Source organism: Brienomyrus brachyistius, chromosome 7, assembly GCF_023856365.1.
Source record: "Brienomyrus brachyistius isolate T26 chromosome 7, BBRACH_0.4, whole genome shotgun sequence".
Taxonomy (NCBI): domain Eukaryota; kingdom Metazoa; phylum Chordata; class Actinopteri; order Osteoglossiformes; family Mormyridae; genus Brienomyrus; species Brienomyrus brachyistius.
In genome coordinates this window covers 24,324,614-24,347,686 of record NC_064539.1, presented here as the reverse complement: position 1 = coordinate 24,347,686, position 23,073 = coordinate 24,324,614, and the positions used below count along the sequence as shown (strand labels likewise).

Sequence of the window (23,073 nt, the reverse complement as noted above, 5' to 3'; positions counted from 1 at the left end):
GCTCCTCCCTCCCACTGGCTCGTTAATTAAATTTTAGACATCTGCAGCTCTGCTCTGACTGACACCCTCCTGTGTGTCCTGGCTTGTCAATATATGCTGTTCAGCAACCCGTGAATTAACACCAGAGGGACAAATGGCCTGGATGCAGAATTGATCCAGCCATGAGCGGCCCCTACAGGTCAATAGTGCTTCTGCAGGGTAAAAATAGGACAAAATGCTCATCTAACATTGATTCTGTACAAGAACCGTAGTGAAGTGTATCTTCTCTCATTTCATTTTCAATTGAGTCATTATAACTATTTTTGACTCAATTGTTCCTTTTTTGCCGACATCTAGCCACCATTTTTAAACCTGGTTGACATAAAAAAGTTCTGCTGTGTATCAATGCTTTTAGTGCCCTTTTCATTAACTTCTACTAACATCTCCATGTGAGCAGAGAAGCATGATCAGACTGACAGCTTGACATATAAACAAGGCACCATGTGCAGTGAGCACCAGCTATTCCAGAGCACAGTGCTGTTATCCCTAAACGCCCCGATGACCCACCTGTATGTCACATCGCAGTGATGGATCAATTTTCTTCCCCGCTGTTGCTCCAGTGAAATTGCTAGCTGGGCAACACTTTCCTCCAAGCGGAGCTTCCGGAAGAGACTTTTAGGAGGAAGAGGGAAAATGGTGTCCCTTTTCGCTGTTGATGGGAAGTGTGGTCGATGAGCTGCTGTGGAGTACATGATACCGCGGTCCTTGAGATTGAGGAGGGGGGTTTCAGGCACCTGGGGTAAACCGTCCAACCCATGGGATGACAAACAGGTCTGCTTAAGGGTTTGAAAGCTGTTAGGATGATGCAGTGGGTAAAATACACAGCAGACCTCAAGGCTTCAGAGGACTTCAGGGCTGTCGACGTCCTCCTTGGTGGTCAGATCAAGCTGCAGTTACTACAGGAAAGTGAGTAAAGGGGACATTTATCTTAACATTTGTTCTCTGTCATGTGTCTGCTGTCTAATATCATTCCTGCCAGCTTGTCTTTCAGATAAGCGATGGAAGGAGAAAAGTATTCAGAGAAAGAGTGTTTCTTAATATCAAGAACGCAAAGATCATACTTGTGGCTTTGGCAAGACTGGTCTTGCTAACATGCCTCCCAAGAACGAACTTGGGGTGCAATGAATCATGGGACTGGTCTCATCTGGTGAGGATGCAACTGATATATCCCTGGGATTTGGGGTGGGGCAAGAACAACATCTGGGGCATTTTTATTGTCCTCCACACTTCTGTTCTTGAGTATTGGAGCTGGTCTTCTGCAATAGAAGATGATGTAACATGGGTACAAGAGTACATTAAAGAAACGCTCATGGTCCCCTGACCTCTTTCCCATCTCCATTTCCCACCTGATTGGACGGGCTGAGGCATTCATGTCAGAACCCCCACCTGATTGTACGGGCTGAGGCATTCATGTTAGAACTCCCACCTGATTGGACAGGCTGAGGCATTCACGTCAGAACCCCCACCTGATTGGACGGGCCGAGGCATTCATGTCAGAACCCCCACCTGATTGTACGGGCTGAGGCATTCATGTTAGAACTCCCACCTGATTGGACAGGCTGAGGCATTCACGTCAGAACCCCCACCTGATTGGCCTGGCTGAGGTATTCACGTCAGAACCCCCACCTGACTGGACGGGCTGAGGCATTTATGTCAGAACCCCCACCTGATTGGCCTGGCTGAGGCATTCACGTCAGAACCCCCACCTGATTGGCCTGGCTGAGGCATTCACGTCAAAACCCCCACCTGATTGGCCTGGCTGAGGCATTCACGTCAAAACCCCCACCTGATTGGCCTGGCTGAGGCATTCACGTCAGAACCCCCACCTGATTGGCCTGGCTGAGGCATTCACATCAGAACCCCCACCTGATTGGACAGGCTGAGGCATTCACGTCAGAACCCCCACCTGATTGGCCTGGCTGAGGCATTCACGTCAGAACCCTCACCTGATTGGCCTGGATGAGGCATTCACATCAGAACCCCCACGTAACTGGCCAGGCTGAGGCAATGCACACACTACCCACCCACACTACCTACCCACACCCCCACCCACACAATGCACACACTACCCACCCACACTACCCACCCACACAATGCACACACTACCCACTTACACCCCCAACCCCTGCAATTTTCTCGCCAACCACGACGATGCAAACTGAGTGTGACTGTAAACAACAAGCTGTTTCTCTGAACACTCTCCCGATGTGTCCCACTAAACGCCGGAAACAAACGCAGAGGTTTCTATCAGTCACTAAGTGCCACTTGCAGGGATTGACGAAGATGTGCTGACCACTGGCAATCACAAGTCTTTCACTGAGCACTCAGTCTGTATCTGTGTCACGGAGAAGCCCGAGGGCCAGATATTGCATGGAAGGAGATTTTCAAAGACCTTATTGTGTCCCAATTACTGCAATACAAAATGGTTCCCAGTTCATTGATGATAACACCATCATCACGCTCGCTAATCCTGATTTCAAGCGCTTTTTCGAGGGAGATAGCAAACCATATCAAAGTCATAAAATTAATTATCAGGGACAAACAGCCCATGAGCTGTGGCAGCTGTCAGTTTGGTGAGTTGCTTCACTGGGGCCTGAAAGCCTTGTGGTCAGCGTGATGGGGGTGTGATGGGGGCGTGATGGGGATCGGCTTTTTTCTGGACATCAACACGCAAAGAAGAATGGACCTAAATTGGTCCCCGAAGTGACTAAGGTGACTTTCTACCATCCAATACTTGCATTCAATATCTGCCTTCATTGACAATTTGACAACATGGCTTTTAAAACCTTCTGAAAGTCACGACTAATGTAGCACATAAAAGCGCCCGACTTTCACATTCTGTAAATCAGGGCTGGGGTCTTTTGACAAAACTGCAGTGCATATATTTTTATGGTTCAGTATCAATATTTTGGCCCGGTCCCATCATTGGAGCATGATCTCCAGGGTAAATGCACCGTAAAGGAAATGGACCTGATAAATGCTGACTAAAATCAATGAGACTGGAAGGAACGAAAGTAATAAAAAAGAGGTTAGACTGTATCTGGGGATCAAATCTACAACCGTCTAATTCTAATTCATTATCATGAAATGGATGCGAGAACAGAAGAGGCAGAAAAGGGGAGAGAAGAGAAGAGGCCGTCTGCATACAGCGCACTTGTGGATATGATTAGAAGGTAGACTCTTGCTGTGGAGCGCCCCACTGTGGCTCCCATAAATATTGCAGCATCACTATCATCAAACTCCTCCTAATGAATCCTCTCTGGAATGATGCTGACTCCTTAAAATTGCTTCTGGAAGCTGCCGCAATAGAATGGAATCACAAAAAATTTCAGATGTCTGGTAAAATGACAGAAACGAAAGGTGATTTAATCCTCAGGCTGGGATTGGTGACGCCGTGATTTTTCGGGAAGGTCCGGTGGATGCGGCGGGTGTCGTAGTACGCCTCTGCAGTGATCCCCTCAAGATGTGCCGGATCCAGCATTCATGAATAAAACATGACTCCGAATGGGAAATAGCGCGCCGGAGCCGTGCCGTACTGATTATCCTGCCAAACAGCCCAAATCCCGCAGCAGATGACGGCAATCAGGACACGTCTTCACATCCCCGCTAATTGAATTTTGAAGTGCCTTTGATATGTCATGGCCTATTTTATTTTAAGTTTTTTTTTTGAGGGGGGGGGGGGGTGCTGAATTATTCAGTTAGTCTGCTATTGCTCAGGATGTCTGGCCAAGCCAGATCCTCAGCCCTGGGGGAGAGTTGGACAGGGCTGCCTGTCACACTGCGTTTAGGCGCATCTGCCCACCAGGGGTCAATTACATTCCTGTTTGGATGAACTCCGAGCTGCCAGAACTTCCACATATCGTGCTGACTTTTCTTCAGGCTATTATTATTAAATCCTATGACCTGTTGGTGACAGGTCATCAGCTAGTTCTATGATGATTAGGGAGGCGTACAGCAAATTTCCTATATGAGAGTTTGACTCGAGACATAGCATTCCATGGCTACTTTTATAGCCTCTCTTTATTTTTTCATTAACAGGAATATAATTGCTGGTGGGGGTGGCATGGTGGTGCAATGGTTAGCACTGTTGCCTCACACCTCTGGGACCCGGGTTCAAGTCTTCGCCTGGGTTACATGTGTGTGGAGTTTGCATGTTCTCCCCATGTCGTCGTGGGGTTTCCTCCAGGTACTCCGGTTTCCCCCCACAGTCCAAAAACATGCTGAGGCTAATTGGACTTGCTAAATTGTGCATGGTGTGTGAGTGTGCCCTGCGATGGGTTGGCCCCCCATCCTGGATTGTTCCCTGCCTCATGCCCGTTGCTTCCGGGATAGACTCCAGACCCCCCGCAACCCAGTAGGATAAGAGGTTTGGAAAATGGATGGATGGATGGATAATTGCTGGTTTATCACTTGTCTTTTCACAGTGTATCTTTTGGTTTCATTAATCACTGAAGTTTTGTTAAATTCATCTTTACCACGTCCTCAAGTAAACTCCCCATTCAGTTCTCCAACCCCCAGGTCACATGCCTCTGATCTCCATCTTGCAACGAACTAGCCAAACTAGGCCCCCCACCCAGTGCACTGACCTCTCCTGGCTCGTAAGCAAAAATCAAGCCGTCTCTTCCCTTTGCGTGGGGGCCTTTATTTAAAGCTGCTCTTCTGAGGCTGTTTCTCCCCGGGTCAGCGGGAGAACAGGAATCCCAGTGTCTCTTTTATTTATGCTTCCCCGCCCCCCCCCCCCCCCCCACCCCCCAGACCAAAAATGCTGGCTTTAGTTAGAACCGGCTTATTGAAGTTCAGACGCGTCGCTCTTCTGTTGATAAAGGGGTTGAGTCGCCTGTTATTTAATTCAAGAGCAATGCTCCGTTAAATTCCAAGTAACAAGCTTCAGTGCTGTGGACTCAGCAGATGCCGTAACGAACCCTTGACATCGTGTTCTACCATCAGCTCTTAAAAGGAACAAGAGACGTCTGACAGGTGGAAATCATTGTCTGTCGGAGATCAGGACGTGGAAGAAAAAAGCATAAAAGATAGACAGCCTGTCAACTTCTGCTACCCGTTTACGTACAATGAAAATGTCACCCCACTAATCGGAACCCATCAAATTGATTCCACAGAACTGCCGTTGAAATCTGAAGAGGGTGTCCCTTGGTTCCAGAAGGCCGGGAGACGTGGCCTGTGTGGGGAGTGTAGAAGGCGTGAGACTTAAGCAAGAGGCTCACCTCAGTTCTCTTGCCCGTATAGGATGTTCTTGACCAAGAACCAATGGTAGACGGCTTGAAGTTGGTTAAAAATAAAGTGTTATATCTCCTTCACTTCTAGTTCCTTCACTCCCTTAATACAATTCACTGACCTGTGCTCTGTGTCCTAATAACATTTATTAACCCCTAACTTTGTGTTGCTGGAATGAAAGGTTACATCGCCATGGCGATTCTCCACTGCAAATAATACCAGCAGTCAGAATTAGCTGACCATTTAGAGGACTGGTTCTTGTTTTGTTTTCATGCTGATTCTTATCACTGTAAGTGAACACAGTCGCTGAAGCGAACGGTGCCACATTGGCGTAAAGCCGCGGAGTTAATTTACCTTAAAGACACCAGGAGCATTTAATGCGCTGGAAATTGCTGCCCCTGTGATCACTGCACTGTGGGGGATTAGAGCCAATGTCCGCATGTGTGTTTCCAGGAATCTGTCTGCACCTCAGCTTGCTCTGGTGTGCCCACAGTGATCTCTTAGCCCAATAGGAGGAGAAACCTTCTTGAGAACCTTCTTTAAGTGAATCAGTGACGGAGTTGAAAAACATCCATATCTGTAACATAAGACTGCTTTCATCTAAGCCTCATTTGATGTTAGAGTTAAATGTGTTTGATACATTGATTGATATCTAGACAGGAAGTGCCAAAATGGTTAAGGACCTGGAAAGGTCATTGGTCGAGGTTAAGGTTTTACATGCCTTGAGTGCTGTCGTCGCGAATGTTCCACAATGAGAAGTTTTTAGACGTTTTTGACTCTGCAAGCAGCACATTAGCCACACGCCGCCTCCCTCTGCCTTTATGTCACATGCTTTTCGTACATTTTTGATGTCCCAAGACCGTCGGCAGTCGCCATGCCGATGAAGACCTTCACAATGGCCCCAAAGCAGCAGAGCTCCTACATAATCATACACCAGATGGCCAAAAATGAGTTGACACTACTTCATTTGCCCTCTTACACTGAAACCAAGGGGTTTAATATGAAGTTGGTCCACCCTTTGGCTAGTGAGATGGGCTGCCATTCGGGTTGGGTACCGATGTTGGGTGATCAGCTCCCTTTCTGTGAGTTTGTGTGGCTCCCACATCACAGCTGAACTTGCTCCCACACATTTTGACCTTCAAAAGGTCACTTCACTTCGGCAGCTCAAACTGACTTGTTGTAAGGTTGGCGTCCTCCGCTTATGCCAGATTGAAAGCTACTAACTTCCTCCACATGACCACCGTTTCTGCTCTCGGTATTTGTTGCAGGAGATCGCATGGCTATTTGCATAATTTTTCATGTGTGTCAGCAAAGGGAGAGGATTACCATCTGTCAATTCCTCTACGTAATGGGGGTGTCCACATACTTTTGGCCATATAGTGCAGAAGTGTAAGCACAGGACAGAAATAAACTCAGCACAGGAAGGAGATGCTTGGATTGGATATGAAACATCAGCGTATACGGTAAAACTATGTTCATTTAAAATGTATTCCACTTCTGGAATAAATAATAATAGTTGGGCAAAAACTTCTGACTAAATGATCTGCTGACATGAACTTTGGGTGGTTTCGTCTCTTTAAAGAGGAGCCAAGATGAGGTGAAACTCCATGGGAAACTCAGTGCAGGAGAAAGGATGCGCTGTCGGTTTTTACAGCCTTGGGGCCTCGGGATCCCAGCGTCCGTGGGCCTGTAACCGTGGCACCCAGAGTCAGCGGACGCCAGGGCATTAAATCCCACAGCAAAGACTCACTGCCTGTCAATTACAGGCAGAAAATTACCAGGCTGTGCTTCTTAAAAACACCAGGCTCTTATAAGCAAGGGTTAGGCAGCCGGATGAGGTCAGACGTTGGGTGAATTTGAAGCTGCGGTGATGTGAAAATACCCAGCAGCCCTAACCTTCTGCCTATTTTTATTTCATTAATTCATTGGTTTGCGTACCAGATACTGTCATGTAAATAAACTTGCATAGCGTAAAAATATAGGAAAAAGAAAAATTGCTATATTTATGTTCCCTGTCTGGTACATTTCAGACGCAGACCAGATCATAGAGTTCTTATGATTCGGTATAAGATGTTTTTAGAAGCACAAATACAGTTAGGAACTGTAGAACTGTGCCCTAAGATGGCCAGGCATCCTGTCCTGGGTGTCCCCTGCCCTGTGCCTTGAAATGGCTGGACATCCTGTCCTGGGTGTCCCCTGTCCTGTGCCTTGAGATGGCCGGACATCCTATCCTGGGTGTCCCCTGTCCTGTGCCTTGAGATGGCCGGACATCCTGTCCTGGGTGTCCCCTGTCCTGTGCCTTGTGATGGCCGGACATCCTATCCTGGGTGTCCCCTGTCCTGTGCCTTGAGATGGCCGGACATCCTGTCCTGGGTGTCCCCTGTCCTGTGCCTTGAGATGGCCGGACATCCTGTCCTGGGTGTCCCCTGTCCTGTGCCTTGAGATGGCCAGGCATCCTATCCTGGGTGTCCCCTGTCCTGTGCCTTGAGATGGCCGGACATCCTATCCTGGGTGTCCCCTGTCCTGTGCCTTGAGATGGCCGGACATCCTATCCTGGGTGTCCCCTGTCCTGTGCCTTGAGATGGCCGGACATCCTGTCCTGGGTGTCCCCTGTCCTGTGCCTTGAGATGGCCGGACATCCTATCCTGGGTGTCCCCTGCCCTGTGCCCTAAGATGGCCAAGCATCCCAGGGATAGGGTCCATGTCTTTGCGGATGATCAATCAATGGATAGATTGAGCAATAATGTTATTTAGGAGTTTTTGCACAAACCTGATACGTTTCTTGGGCTTGGGATGCCACAGGCCTTCTGCAGCAAGGCAGTGGGGGTGGAAGTGATGTGGGAGGTTGCTGTGTACAGCTATCTCAGGATCACTAAGATATGAGGATGACTTGGAGGGCACTGATTGGCAGCGGGTGGGCGGGTTAGGGTCCTTACGTCTGAGATTAATTAACGCCTTTACTATGATTTCCTGCGCCCCCCCCCACCCCCCCATGCCTGCAGGGGTGCATCAATGTGTGTAGGAGCCTAATACTTCAGTCCTATGCAGTAAGATAGGGAGACAAGACCTCGCAACGCTGTGTGAGAATCCTACATGCTGGCTGTAGCCGGGATTCTCCATGTGTCAGTGATGGCCAGTGGAGTACAGTGGCTAATGGCCAGTGGAGTACAGTGGCTAATGGCCAGTGGAGTACAGTGAGGTCACTTCAATGAGCCTAGACCCCCTCCCCCCCCAACCTGGGGACATGGACACAAATGATTGGTCGCCAATAGCTTGATGAATTTGGATGAGTTACATCAGCCTAGACAGAGTTCAGCTCAGGGTAAATCCTCACAACATGCGGCTGAGCAAATAATGACATGCCCCCCCCCAGGGGAGCATTTTATATATATTTAGACAGAAGCGGCACACATTTCTGCCCCCGTTTCGCTTGGTTTATTTGCCTTTCTGTTTGATGCCCTGGGCACCGGGGGGCGCCGTTCTGCTCAGCTGTCTCCCCAGGGGTCCTCCTGGGGGGAAATGGGGACAAGAGCAGGGTCATGTAAAATGTGGCCAACTGCAGTGAAACCTTAGGGCCACGGAAATTCTGGGTTCTAGAACCTTTCCTGAAACACTGTCACTGGAGCAGGCCGATTGTTCCCCACACTGTAATAAAAAGCTGTTATTTTGACGTTCCTGGGACCATTTTTCAGGTCCCCACAAAGATCTGTGAATGCAATCAAAAAACCAGAAAACGCCAGAAGTCTCGTATTTTCTGTGGTTACTTATGGTTAAGGTCAGGACTGGGTAGGGGTTAAGGTTGCCATGTTGGGATAAGTTTTCACCATAGAAATGAATGGAGAGTCCCCACAAAGATATAATTACAAACCTTTGTGTGTGTGTGTGTGTGTGTGTGTGTGGAGCACAGTGTTCAATTTATCCCCAAGGTTTAGCCTCATACTGTAATTAAAACAATGCAAGTCCTGATAACACAGAACTGGCGCTGCTCAGCATACCGGACTCCGCGGGCGAGACTCCTCGCGGCACCCCAGACGCAGGGTACCCGCGGAAGACGGGCACGGCGCCGACGGGACCCTCAGTGATTGATTGACGCTCTCGGTATGATGCCGGATCCACCAGCGATCTGAGGGGGAGAACCGGCGATTAGCATAATGACATGAGTGACTGTCAGAGGTCCGGCCGCGGGGCTGGAAATAGCTCAGCAGACTTGGGAAAATCAGTCTCGCCTACCCAGCATCCCCTCGTCGGCAGATCAGTGAGGGGACCGCCTACTTTGGAGACACAGCATTAACTGAGCAGTGTCTTTTGAGGTCGCTGGAGAAATTTCACTGAAAGGTCACAAGTTTAAGGATGTGACGGCTTCCTGCGTGGGCAGCTAGCCAGTGCTCGTGTATCGGACTGGTACCCCCACGTCATGCTGCCATGTGGTTCAAAGCTAAAAAGGCCACCTGAATCGGCTTTGTCCACTTAACCGGAGGGGCAAGTCCAGCAGACACTGCTGTGCAAAATCAGGAAATGCATTTATCTCTTTAAAAAAATTGAGCCGGTTCCCCGACTCCGCCGTTAGGCCGCCGTTGCGTGTTGTTCTCCCCTCAGAAGAACTTCACGCATCGAGGAACACACATTAAGTGGCTAATGCCTCAACATGCATCACTGTCATGCAGAGAGATCTGCTCGCTTTATGAATTAAGACGAGGCAAGCTTGATGCGGCGATGCTGCCACGTGACGCGCCGGGCATTTCTAACAGCTTCCTGGGAGTGATTGTGCACCCTGGGCATCGCGCAGGTGCCTTTTTACCAGTAAATCACAAGCAGGTCAGTCTTGGGCTACTATACAGTGAGGGAGATGATCTGCGGTCACATGATGACTCACTTCCTGAAGGACATGGGGTCATGGAGAAGAAGGTCAAGAAGGTGGACGGAACTGAAAATCTGTCCAGGAAGCCGGAGAGTGAATGTTCACTGGTAGCCAAATCACCCTTTGTTAGCTCTCATGCTAGCATCCGCTAGTAATGACTGAAATTACAGCACCTAGAAGGAGTAAATTCACCCTACAAATTTTCCCTGATTCTCCACCCATTTCCCGCTCTCCCACACTGAATCCAGTGACCCTCCCTTATAAATGCCTTATTGACATTACTGCCAAGGTCGACAAATATACTGTAACTGTCCATGATACTTCAGCTGAGCCATTTTAAGTTGAAAAGTGTCTTCCTCCCGCGTGCACATCTGTCAGCCTACCCTGGGTTCTCTCTCCCTCTCCATGTGTGCCCCTGAAGAATGACATTCTTGTGGAGATGTGCAGCTCCCAGCCCCTCTGAGAACTGGGTCACTCATTCGTCTGCGTTGTTTTCCTGTTGAGCTTTTCACACGGCACTCTGGAAATAGCTCAAAAACCAGCTACCTGTTTTGTTTATGCTTGAGGTTTTGTGGTCCACTCTACAAGCAGACGAGTCGCGCTCGAAATCATGACCTTCTCAGGACTTCCGCTGGCAACTACAGATTCTAAAATTACGTGTCAGCTATGGACAAATCATTCTGGGTCCATCGACGCTTCCCATTGGTTGTCCTCTTCTCGTTTCTCAGCCATTCCCCAGACTGCCTGATAACAATCCCGAAACAGCTCCTTGTACATGACCAGCTACTAATTCCACAAAGAAGTATTGTCACGTTGGTATGATAATGGGTTCACCTCTTCACTCCTCAATGCATAAACCCAAGGAAGTGCATTCCAGCAGCTTGTTTGACTTTGAGGTGCAGGATGTGAGCCAGTGAGATCATTAACATTCATCGTCCAGCAGAACGTGTGATGGAGTCCAGGGGGGTTGACAGTCCTGCTTTCACTTCTCCTTTTGCAGCGGATCTTTAAAAGTTACAGATCGACAGGCTGACCATTATGTTGTGAGGAAGACTGATGTGGCGGCTTTTGCCTTTAAGCACTTAATGTACAGTTACCAGGGAGAGAGCTCCTTATTCTGGTTCCATTAGCAGGAACTGTCATTATAATAAACAAAAAGGTCCTTTTGTGGTTTTTTTAAACTCGACTGTAGCTCGATTCAAAAATTCTGTAGGGAAACAATGGAGAGATTATTACCCTTGAAATCTGATGCATAAATGATGCATTTTTTTGGGATGCAGTTGTCTGGCTGCCAGTGGAACTCCATGGTCCCAGAGGATTGACTGGATATGCGAACTCATCCACGTTTGATGAACTTGCCTGTGACCTGTTTAGCTCGTTTAACTTCTTTAGCTCGGTACCTGAAGTCTGGATTCCACAACTTTATTAAATGAATGTTCCACCTCAGTTCCCCTCCCCCCACCTGCGAGCTGCGACGCAGACAGGGCACCTGAAGGGGAGCTGCCATCTCAGCCAGTTCGGCCCTCTGCTTTTGCATCATTTCCAAGGGTTCTAAGAGGCGAGTTCATCCCTAAAGGGAATTTCTTTCTCACTGCTAATGATGAATGCTGGTGTTGCTAAGATCCAGCAGGATAATCCCAGCTCGTATTCAAAATGGGCTTAAACTCATTAGAGAACTGCATCATAAGTTAGCCTGGCCCGTTTGGACTCGAGAGCTTCCTATGTTTGTTTAACCGCTGGTCCCACCCCAGAAGGAACTGTGGGGAATTCATTAGATCAGCGTTTCCCAATTTGGTCCTCGGGGACCCACAGACAGTCCATGTTTTTGATCCCTGGGAGCTGGAAGAGAGTAAAAATCTGGACTGTCTGGCAGGGAGTTTGGAGGGAGCAAATTTGTGGACTGTCTGGCAGGGAGCTAGGAGGGAGCAAAAATGTGGACTGTCTGGCAGGGAGCTAGGAGGGAGCAAAATCGTGAACTGACTACAGGTCTCCAAGGACTGGGGTGGAAAGCACTGCATTAGAAGATCGCACCTCGCATTTTCTTATGTAGATAACACCCCCCCACCCCTGCCAGTCGGCTGCCCCTCTGCAGGACGCCAACCGCTGGAGCCATGATGAAATGTTTTCATTAGGCGAACGCTGTGCGAGGCGAAAATGAAAACATCACTCAGAACGTACGCTTGCGCCTGCCCCTGTCCCAGCATCGCTCTATCTTTCCTGTAAAACCCATCGTCTGTTTGCAAAACTCACCCCCATAATGCAGTGAGGCTTTAATATAAGGCAAAAATAATCCGAACGCGATAATGCGGGTGGACACTGGCAGTGCGGCTAGAACACAGGACGATTTCAGCAGAATACACGATGCACCTAATATTATCCGTGGGAACGCCTACCTCTTGCACCCCCTGCTGCACACAATGACAGGATCCTTAGTCATAAGGTAGCATTGGGCGTGTATAAGGGACCCACATGATGCTGGAAACTGGGGAGGTGGTTGGCCATGACTCACTGTAACGACTCACTGTAGTGACTCACCACCTATCTGTAATGCAATGGGTTCAAATGGGCAAACACTCCAGTGGCTGAAGTGGAACTTTTCAGATCAGGTTCCCATTAACCAGCGCAAAAAAAGTCCTGACATGGAAAGCCAGCCCTCACTCATCATTACAGCACATTTCCTCATGCATCATTTGCAGAGACGCTGCAGACCAGACAATGTTCCTCACTGAGTCATTGTTTTTTTCCCTTCACTAGTCATTTTGTTTGGGATGGTTACATGAGATGGTCATGTGACACAACACGTATTTGTCAGGAATATGTCCGACTGAAGTTACATTTTAAGGAGAGTTTGGGATGCATGTATGCACTCATGCACCCCCCCCCCCACACACACAGACACACACAGTCCAAATTTTCATATCTTTATAGGGACTCTCCATTCATTTCTATGGGGAAAACTCTAATCCCAAGTGTGACAACCTTAACCCTACCCAGCTCTAACCTTAATCACAAGTAACCAAACAAAATACAGGACTTTTGACATTTTTTAGTTTTTTAATTGCATTCTCAGATTTTTATAAAATTGAGATTATCCTTGTGGGAACTGAAATTCTCATAATGTAAAAGGTTACAGATTTTTATCACGTTGTGGGGAAATGTGCTCCCCATAACGTAATAATTGCCAAATAATGATCTCCGCCTGGGTCACATGTGTGTGGAGTTTGCATGTTCTCCCCATGTCGTCGTGGGGTTTCCTCCGGGTACTCCGGTTTCCCCCCATAGTCCAAAAACATGCTGTGGCTAATTGGAGTTGCTAAATTGCCCATAGGTGTGCATGTGTGAGTGAATGGTGTGTGAGTGTGCCCTGCAATGGGCTGGCCCCCCATCCTGGGTTGTTTCCTGCCTCGTGCCCGTTGCTTCCAGGATAGGCTCCGGACCCCCCGCAACCCAGTAGGATAAGCGGTTTGGAAAATGGATGGATGGATGTTAATAATAATAATAATAATAATAATAATTGCACGCACACACACACACACGCACATGTAGGGTATACCTATCCTTATGGGGTCCGCTCATTCACTTGTATGGGAAAAATTCTAACGCTAACTATGACAACCTTAACCCCCACCCTGCCCTAATCATAACCATAAGTAACCAAGCAAAATACAAGGGTTTTTTCATAGCAGTCACTGATTTTTATAGTTTTCCCTTATGGGGACCAGGAAACCAGTGCCCATAAGGGAAAAAAACAGATATTTATCACGTTATGGGGACATTGTGCCCCCGTAAGGATAGGTATACACGCACACACACACACACACACGCACGCATGTTTGTTGTTTTGACACATGCTGGGTAAGCAGTAGGGAGACAAGGGAACATATATCTAATCTATCCCGCATTGCCTATTTTAGAAGGAACATGTTGTGAGGCTGATATGCCTGACAAAACCTGAGGTTTCAAGGTGTTTCCTACACTGACGTGAGCAGAACAGCGAATGCCACTCCTGCTGCGCGGGTGCGTGCAGCTTGCATGTTCTGTCAGTGTAGGACGTGCCTTCTCCTGCAGTCCAAAGACATGATTAGCCAAATCGGCATCTCGATATTGCCTATAGTTATGGGCTCACCCCTCCCCCCCCCCCATTCAACAGATCCCATGCCTCGTGCTCTGGGAAAGGCTGCAGGCCGTCCACGGCCGGTTGGAAGCGGTTTTCTGTCAGCATTTCGGAATCGGGATTCAGTAGCAGTGCAGTGCTGCGACTACCCACAGAGCCCCAAAGGCAGGGCTTGACAGTCAGAGAAAACGACTTCAGAGGGAAGCCGTAACGTCCGTGACTGAAGCTGGAGGCCGTCGCTGGAACAGCGGCGCGTGAAGAGACTTTTTCCGGCGTTGGTGATAAAACAAGCGACAGCCTCGGGACTAAGAGAGGAAGCAAAATGACTTCGGTGAGGGACATAAACACACTGCAGAGCTCCCGCGCAGAATTAAAAACCCGTCCCGTGCAACAGAAGCACTGCATGGAGATCCCTGCTGTGAAGGAAACAGGAGTGAAGCCGCCTCACCTCAGGAGAGATACAGGCATCCTGGCACTGAGATCTGCACATCCCAGCTACATCACCGAGTGCCCTCATGTCCGGTATCCAGTTTCCCTGCAATCTGATATTTTCTCTATTAACTTAGCAGCAAGAGTAACTGAGCTAGGAATCGTGGTTTTTTTGAGAAGCTGAAGATGCGTGTATTCAAGATCCAAGCAATTTATTGTCATGTGTGCAGCGTCTACAGAACGAAAGCCTTGGTTTGTTCACTACTATGGATGCTGCAAAAAAAAAAGAAAATGAAGTAAGACAACAGTAGCACAGCCAATAAGCATGTAAAGTACACATATCCACCATGGTTACAAATATAAAACAATAAGCCAAGCCAAGAACTTTGAACGGACATCAAACGCCAAAGCAAAACCCATATAAAACCCAAACCGTCACCTACACCATCTGTACATAATTGCTCGTAAGGTACAGGGTCATCATGACATTGGAGCGCATCCCAGGGACTGCAGGTCATGAGGTAGTAGACCTGTCCCCATCTCATTAACCTCTCCTGGAATCCATTAAGTCTTCAGGCTCATCCACCTGTTCGTTAAACCCAAAAACCGAAGTACACACCCCATCCCGTGGAGGTTTGCCATCTCAACTAAAGTGAAGTGGTTGACACTTTGTAGCTGGGCTGCCTCATCCCTCACGTGGGTCCATCCCTACCGAAGACAGATTCGCAACGAGGAAGAAACACGAGCTTCATTTGAATAGAAAGATATTTGGGTGACACCCAAAGCTCAGGCAACCGCTTTCGCCCAGGCGAGCAGACGGGAGAGATAAGTGAACTACAGCATTCTCGGCACAAACACGCAGGACGCATCCACGCCGCAAACCTGTCCTGGCAGCGTGAGAGAGAGACGGAATGATGATTAAAGGGATAGATGAAACTCTCTGGGGGCGGAGGTGGGGGGCTTTGCTGATGGAGCCGGCACCTGGATCCTTATCGCTGGCCCTACTTGCCATCGGCGTCAGGAGGCCGATAGCGTTCCTTGCAGATTGGGGCTAGATAACCAGCGGAGAGGCCCGGATGGGAGGGTGGGAACCAGAGACACTGGGCCACACAGAGGTTCCGCACGATCGCTGTCTGTCGGATCCTGCTGGCGTCAGAAAGGGGGGGCGGGAACCTTCCAGGATGAAAATAAAGGTCTTTTTCAAAAAGATCTCCCTCCTACTCAACCGGTGACACGGAAAGCGTTCGGTGTGGTGCTCACAGTCAGGTCTGCAGCTGGTGCAGTGGTGGAGTCTTCAAATCCCGAGAAGGGCCCCTCAGCAGCTAAATCAATTCACTTAACGTGACTCCCTTCTGTGAGCAAAGCATAACTGAAATGTGCCTGTGAGAGATATTTGTAATGAGCTGAGACCTTCGGCCAATGGACTGTTCCCTGTGGTCACAACAATTCCCTCACAGAGATATCTGAGCAGGTGGCTGTTCTTTCCAACACATGTACCTCTGCATTATTGACCTTGTATTATATGTTGAATCCCTCTGTGTAAAATCCAAAGTGCTGGACTGTATCCCTGCCCTGACACTTTAGCCGAGTGTTTGCCTCTCACCGGTTACATACACACATGGGTTTGTCTGAGGTTGCTGAGCCTCTCTTGTGTGTGTGTGTGTGTGTGTATTTTGCTGATTCTCCTGGTCAGGTTTACAGTTATATGAATTGGCTTCCCTAAACTGCCCATAATGTGTGATTGTGAGCATGTGCCCTGTCCTTGGCATAGCCTGCCTTAACCGTCAGGTTTCTGCTACAGGCTTCACTCTGTAATAGATAAGCAATACGGTAGATGTACTGAAATGTTCCGGTTTTATTACTTGACGGATATTATGACAGGAATATGTTTCTTCCGCATCTGCCCAAAACTGAGAACAAGCCAGCAGTAGGTAACATATCCAGCCACCGATGCTAACGCTTCATCCTAACAGTTCCGATATTTATTTTTTTTAGCAACAAAGCTGGAAACATCAACGGGCCGAAATACTGTACGGTACTTCTGGTGTTTAAAACGCGAAAGATCACCAGGCAACTGCGACCAGACACCAAACAGAAAGACAACAGAAGTCAGACACACTTATGGGTGCATTGTTATAAAACGGCACACTTGTAATCACAATAATTCATGGTCAGATATGTGGCCATACATTCATATGAGATAATATATAAACATGCAACGATAAATAGGAATATATAACTGCATGTTTATATATAGTTCTGTGTTTTAATTAATAAGGACCAATAATTAATGGACCGCCGATTCCCACGCTGTCTCTTTAAATACTGTAGGCAGCGGTGTAGGCAAACGTGTAGCTGACCGTGCGCCGATTTCCCCCGTCTCGGCGGTCAAGGCGCTCCGTGCTGATCGCGGGGCTCTGTGACAGGCGGTGTGACAGGGGAGGGATCGCTTTGCGCCGCGGCCAGCGACATCACCGCTGACAGCTGCATTTGACCCGCCTCGGATCGTGGGCGCACCAGATCCTCTGCGTACTAAGATCGCAGCTGCCAGCCCTCCTGAAATGATTTCGCCTACTGTGGGTTTTTGATGAACGCGTTTGGCCCGTGCTGATGTAGCCGGCGGGGTTTCCGCAGTATCCCGTTGGTCCACGGAGCCGGACCTGGAAGAAAGTGCCGAGTGGAAATATTCGGCGATCTCCGCGCGGGCAAGAGCGCTGCATCGCGTCTCGGACACGGGGATCGCAAAGTCCTAACGCCAGTCTGTGGCAGCAATGTGATGTGGACAATTAATAGTGATGCGTCTCGTTCGCAAACCACGAGGAAATTGCACTAGCCGTGTTTGATGGCTGCCGCTGACATTAGTTAAAATTCCCTAGGTTGGAGGAGCGGCCGGACCGAGGTTTAACGGATACGGTCCGTCCTGGAGGAGCCCCCTCGACTCTTGCGAAAGGTAGGAGTTCGGCAATCACCACTCATAGCGCATTATTGAGTGCTGCGATAAAGCGTGATGTCCCGTGTCGGGAAGAAGATTCAGCAGCCGCTAAGAAAGTGTCGATCCCACATAACAGCCTTTGGGAAACGATTTGATCGGAGCCGTAATGTGTAACGTGTTACGATCATGTGAATTAAAAATGATAATGGAGCAGTTCTACGTCTGAGACAGCATACCGAAGCGGTGGTGGCACCTTTATTGAACGGCTTGAATTTAAATACGTCATGCCTTAATCGATTATATGATAACCGATAATCGATAACTGAGAATCGCTGTGCAATGCAGTGTGACAAAAGGTGCCAATCTTCTGGTAACTCCTGAGAAGAGGTGACAGCTTTCATGTGACCGAACGACTCATACGTGCTTATATAACATTTAGGCAGATATGTTTTTTCAGGCAACTTTGTCAGGTGCAAATGCGATGCGAAGTGCATATACTGTGAATATGGGAAACGAATAGTTCATGCCTCAAATTGATCTTCAGATTGCACATTGATCTTCCCAAATTTTGAGCAGTTGTGATTATTTTGTATAGTCCCATGCATTTCAGCACATACATTGAGCTAGGCCTATTTGTATATATTTACTAACAAGCGCTCTGACATTTGAATCGGCAAATTGTAGATAATGTAGATAACAATTGCTCTTTGTAGTTTAAATTGGCTAATTTACCCGCTTTGCTTTTTAGCTTTAACAAACTGGAAATATATAACAATGTCCGAATTACACATTTGTTGCCACTTTGGTTGCATAACTTTGTTTCATTTGAGGCATGAACTATTCGTTTTCACCCTAAGATGCTGCATTAAACCTGCAGTATTTAAATCAGTTATTCGTAATTAACACACGCCTAATAGAAACAGGCATATATGTATATCTGGTTGTTAAAAACGTGCGCACAATTACCGAGACAAGTTAGAAGATTTTAATGAGCATGCTTTTAATTATGGTAAATTTATTACATTTTAAAGCTATAATCAGGGAAATATAATAACATTATAATAACGTAAAATATCTGTAGATAATTTTGTCTTGGATCTTATTCCTGGGTCTCGTGTTTTCTGGAATCATATGTTAATGCATTCTGTTCTGTGATTCCAGTGCTGCAGGTTGCATTGCTACGTTTCTAGAAGAATCTCAAAATGTCAGAATATCAATCTAATCAGCACTTCTTCCTAATGTCAATGGGCTTTTATCTGAAATGGCACCTCTCCACAACACCATAATCTAACATAATTTGTATTTTTTTTAAAACATGCCGTCGATATGGTTTCCTTCAGTGCTTGAGGTTAAAGTCTGAACTTTGAACTCATCTTGTGTTTTTCTCCGTTTGGTTTTCCATACTTTGACCATTTGGTTTTCCGAATTTCCATACTGTGAATGATTTGTGTCTTATGCAAACCCTGGGCGTCCAGCGTGTTTCCGATGGGCAGTTCATTCCAAAATAAGACGTAGGTAGATTGTCTGACTTGGGCTTTGCAACATCTGACCTTTTTCTGAGCCAGATCCTCCCCAGAATTCCCCATAACAAGCTTCCCTTTGTTCTCATCTGCAGAATAATGTGTAACTGAAAACAAACCCCTCCCCTACCCCCTGACCCAGCGCAGTGCTGTTGTGATTTCCATGCCTGCTCAGTGCCCCTTTAATGGAAGCAATCTTGTAAATTAGTCTCCGGCAGGCAGGCCAAGGAAAGGTGTTCTGGGAGATGAAACCCCCAAGTAACCCAGCTTTGAATTCAGGAAGAGGTGCCCTCACAACGGCAAGGACAGCGAGTGGTAGTTCTTTACAGCCGGGGGTGTCACCCGACATGGCACTCGGATCTGGAGAGGGTAGCATGTGTATCTTAAAGATATAATGCCTCCCAGTGGGGGGAGGGGCACCCGTGCTTTGCAGAATGTCACCCCGTGCGACACAGTCGCGGCATGTTTTCAGAATGTCAGTCTGGCAAGAAGCTGCACGATCAGCCCAGATTGCTGACACTGGCCTGCAGGCTCAGTCTAATCCACAGTTACCCAGAATTCCAGGAGACGGGAACAGGTTGGGACTCTGAGCGCACGCGCACAGGTTGGGACTCTGAGCGCACGCGCACAGGTTGGGACTCTGAGCGCACGCGCACAGGTTGGGACTCTGAGCGCACGCGCACAGGTTGATTTTGCACATTCCTCAAATTCCCCGATTCCCATACACCCTTTGAAAAAACGAAGTGAAAACAAACTGTAACACAGCATAGCACGCTGTCTAGCAGCCATTGCACATGCCACCAGTATCCTGAGCTGGCTAAGGCTGGGTCATGTGATCGCCCAGTGGCGGCATGCAAAGGGGATAATGCGGTCAGTTGCAGGTTAATGTTTTCTTCATTGAATCACGGAGGGGAGAGCTGAGGACAGGCGGCTCGCACTAACTGTCACTGGCTTTGATGAATCGCACTATTACACCGCCGATGACTGTCGTGTGTGATATTCCCCCCCCCCATAATGCAGGGGCTGATTTTCCTTTCAAAAATTGGGAGGGAGGCACTCCTAGGTGACTATGTATTTCAAAACCTCAGTCTACATTATCAATCATGTGGGCATAAAATGTTTCTGTTTGACCCAGCACAGATACAGGCAGACCTCTGAGCAGACTCAGGACCGTGGGGCAAGAGGAACCACAAAACATTTTTAACTAATTCAGTGCCCTGCAGATGTCACCCCCCAGGTGTTTCCTGGGTGACTGGTCTCACATCTTTGGTGATGGGTCTCCCAAGTCCGATTCAGTTTCCTGCTTGCTTAGGATGCACGCCCTGATAGGTAACCCCCCCTCCCCCATTAAGACATTTGTCAATATTAAGCTGATACCCAAGGACCAGATGTGGTTTCCTCCGCATGTTGTCCCAAGGGACATACAGGGTTTACGGGGAATTCTGGAATCCCAGACCGTTGACCTTTTAATTTGCCTGTTGAATTGGCCCCGTCAGAAGACCTGGATCTATTTCTAGATTGGAACCGACCTTGCAGTGACCCCATACCAGGAATGGCACATTCTTGTCATGGTTCTTACTGTCCGAATTGTACATTACAAGCACACAGGTCGGCTGCATGAATTTAACCTAACATTTGGCCCCATTTTGTAACTTGGGAATGAATCCAATGTTTCAGGATCCAGCGTTCCCCTCCCTCTGAGCTGTCAGTACAGTACATGGCCCTTGGAATTACTTTGGCGATTTTCTGCAAGTCATTACGCTAAGAGTGTTATGTGGGGGGTGCCCTTTTCATAGACTCTGAGTCTGAACACTTCTGAGGTATGATGGGGAGTAATGGACGACAGGGAAATCTGCTCCAACAGGCTGAGTGAATTTTGCTTTCTGTGGAGCAGCCATGAAGGATCCTGCAGGTCATTTTGACAATTTTATTCACATAAGGAGCAGGACCGTCATGACAACAAGCCCACTGAAGGCCTTCACTGTGAGGTGAAGATGAACATCCACGTAAACGGGGAGCATGTGTTTAATCAGTTCTATTCATCGAGTTGGTGGCTCACATACCTGTTTGGTTGACTTAGAGAGGCTCAAGCACAATGGAAGAACATTTTCCTGTACAGGCTCTTTGGTAGTAGGCTATGTGTGTGGGAGCTACTGGTTGGCAAGGTGTTAGTCAGGGACCTGTTGGCTGGCAGAGTGCTGGTCAACGGCCTGCTGGTTGGCAAGGTATTGGTCAGTGGCTAATTAGCAGCATTTTGGTCAGTGTTGTGTTGATTGGCGAAGCATTGTTCAGTGCGCTGTTAGCTGAAAAAATGTTAAACAGTGGCCTGTTAGCTGGCAGGGTGTTGGTCAGTGGCCTGTTGGTTGGCAGAGTGTTGGTTAGTGGCCTGTTGATTGGGGCAGTGTTGGTCAGTGGCCTGTTGGTTGGCAGAGTGTTGGTTAGCAGCCTGTTACTTGTAAGGGTGTTGGTCAGTGGCCTTTTGGTTGGCAGAGTGTTGGTTAGTGGCCTGTTGATTGGGGCAGTGTTGGTCAGTGGCCTGTTGGTTGGCAGAGTGTTGGTTAGCGGCCTGTTACTTGTAAGGGTGTTGGTCAGTGGCCTGTTACTTGTAAGGGTGTTGGTCAGTGGCATGTTACTTGTAAGGGAGTTGGTCAGTGGCCTGTTACTTGTAAGGGTGTTGGTCAGTGGCCTATTACTTGTAAGGGTGTTGGTCAGTGGCCTGTTAATTGTAAGGGTGTTGGTCAGTGGCATGTTACTTGTAAGGGTGTTGGTCAGTGGCCTGTTACTTGTAAGGGTGTTGGTCAGTGGCCTGTTAATTGTAAGGGTGTTGGTCAGTGGCATGTTACTTGTAAGGGTGTTGGTCAGTGGCCTGTTACTTGTAAGGGTGTTTGTCAGTGGCCTGTTAATTTTAAGGGTGTTAGTCAGTGGCATGTTACTTGTAAGGGTGTTGGTCAGTGGCCTGTTACCTGTAAGGGTGTTAGTCAGTGGCCTGCTGGTTGGTCAGCTTGATACTGAAAATGCAAAAAAACGGCTTCTGTATAACATCTGCCATTTTGTTCAGTTCCACTGATCTGATATTGTTATACTTGTCTGCTACCCATCAGAAGCTGTGTAAATTAGCTAGTGTGTGCGGTTTGCCTACTTCCAAGAATTTAACGCCTGTGACATTTGCGTAAGATGGTACATTTCCATATTTGATATCATAGGAAGGCCCTCCCCAGCAAACAGAATGCCAGAGATGCTTGTTTCTTCCAGGTTAGCCATAGATAATTATAAGCTCTATGCCCTTACAGAGTCCCTTACGTTTTTGGTGCCACAATGGATAGTGCTGTCACCACACTCTGCAGTGTGTGTGGAGTTTGCATGTTCATCTTTTGTGTGTGTGTGTGCGTGTGTGTGTGTGTGCATATTTATGCTGGATCCTCCTGTTTCGTCCCACAGTCCAAAACATGCAACTTAACTGAACTGGAGTGCCTGAATTTACTGCGTACAGACACCCCACCTTTCCCAGGAGTTCTGGGAGTCTCCCGCAAATTGACAGCAGCTCTCTGACACTTGCAAATGATGCGAAATGTCTCGGAAATCTGTCGTTCCACTATTCAGCAGCGCTAAAATTAGCGGGCAAGAAATCTTACTGCAACTACAACTGTGCCCCAAATTTTGCTTACGTCCACCCACACCCATATATATACGGTATTGTTGTAGTACCAGCCAAGCACTGGCCAGCACCCCCTCCCCCCCTCCTGGATGACTCTCATCTGCCTCCCTGAAATCAATATCCCTAAAGTGGGATGTCTGTGTGTATGTGAGAGTGTGCATCCTGCAATTTGCTGGTGCCCCATCCAGGGTTAGTTCTTGCCTTGAGCCAATTGCAATATATAATGTATAAATCTTATATTTTATATATGTATATATTGTTTATAAAGGATTACTAATTCATCGTCAAATTAAT

General features: G+C 47.8%; 2 protein-coding genes and 1 long non-coding RNA gene across 3 annotated transcripts in view; 2 read left to right on the top strand and 1 right to left on the bottom strand.

The window, feature by feature from the left end:
• Window positions 1–13,163: 13,163 nt before the first annotated feature.
• Window positions 13,164–15,813, bottom strand: LOC125745790 (uncharacterized). Its single transcript, XR_007398751.1, has 2 exons — window positions 14,692–15,813; window positions 13,164–14,548 (listed from the first exon to the last, which is right to left on the bottom strand). It is a non-coding gene; the product is annotated as an uncharacterized LOC125745790 (long non-coding RNA).
• Window positions 15,814–16,961: 1,148 nt separating this feature from the next.
• The window catches only part of LOC125745778 (WSC domain-containing protein 2-like), a 46,379-nt gene continuing 40,267 nt past the window's right edge, over window positions 16,962–23,073 (top strand). The window contains exon 1 of the mRNA XM_049018975.1: window positions 16,962–17,622. The gene's annotated coding sequence lies outside the window, so the exon portion shown is untranslated. The remainder of the gene's footprint in view (window positions 17,623–23,073) is intronic.
• On the top strand, window positions 19,009–23,057 carry LOC125745784 (uncharacterized). Its single transcript, XM_049018983.1, has 2 exons — window positions 19,009–19,728; window positions 19,810–23,057. The coding sequence occupies exon 2, from the start codon at window positions 21,262–21,264 to the stop codon at window positions 22,189–22,191; it is 930 nt and encodes a 309-aa protein (XP_048874940.1). The 5' UTR covers window positions 19,009–19,728; window positions 19,810–21,261; the 3' UTR covers window positions 22,192–23,057.

Coding starts and splice junctions, on each gene's coding strand:
- LOC125745784 (XM_049018983.1), top strand. CDS start 21,262: ATGTGTGTGGGAGCTACTGGTTGGCAAGGTGTTAGTCAGGGACCTGTT.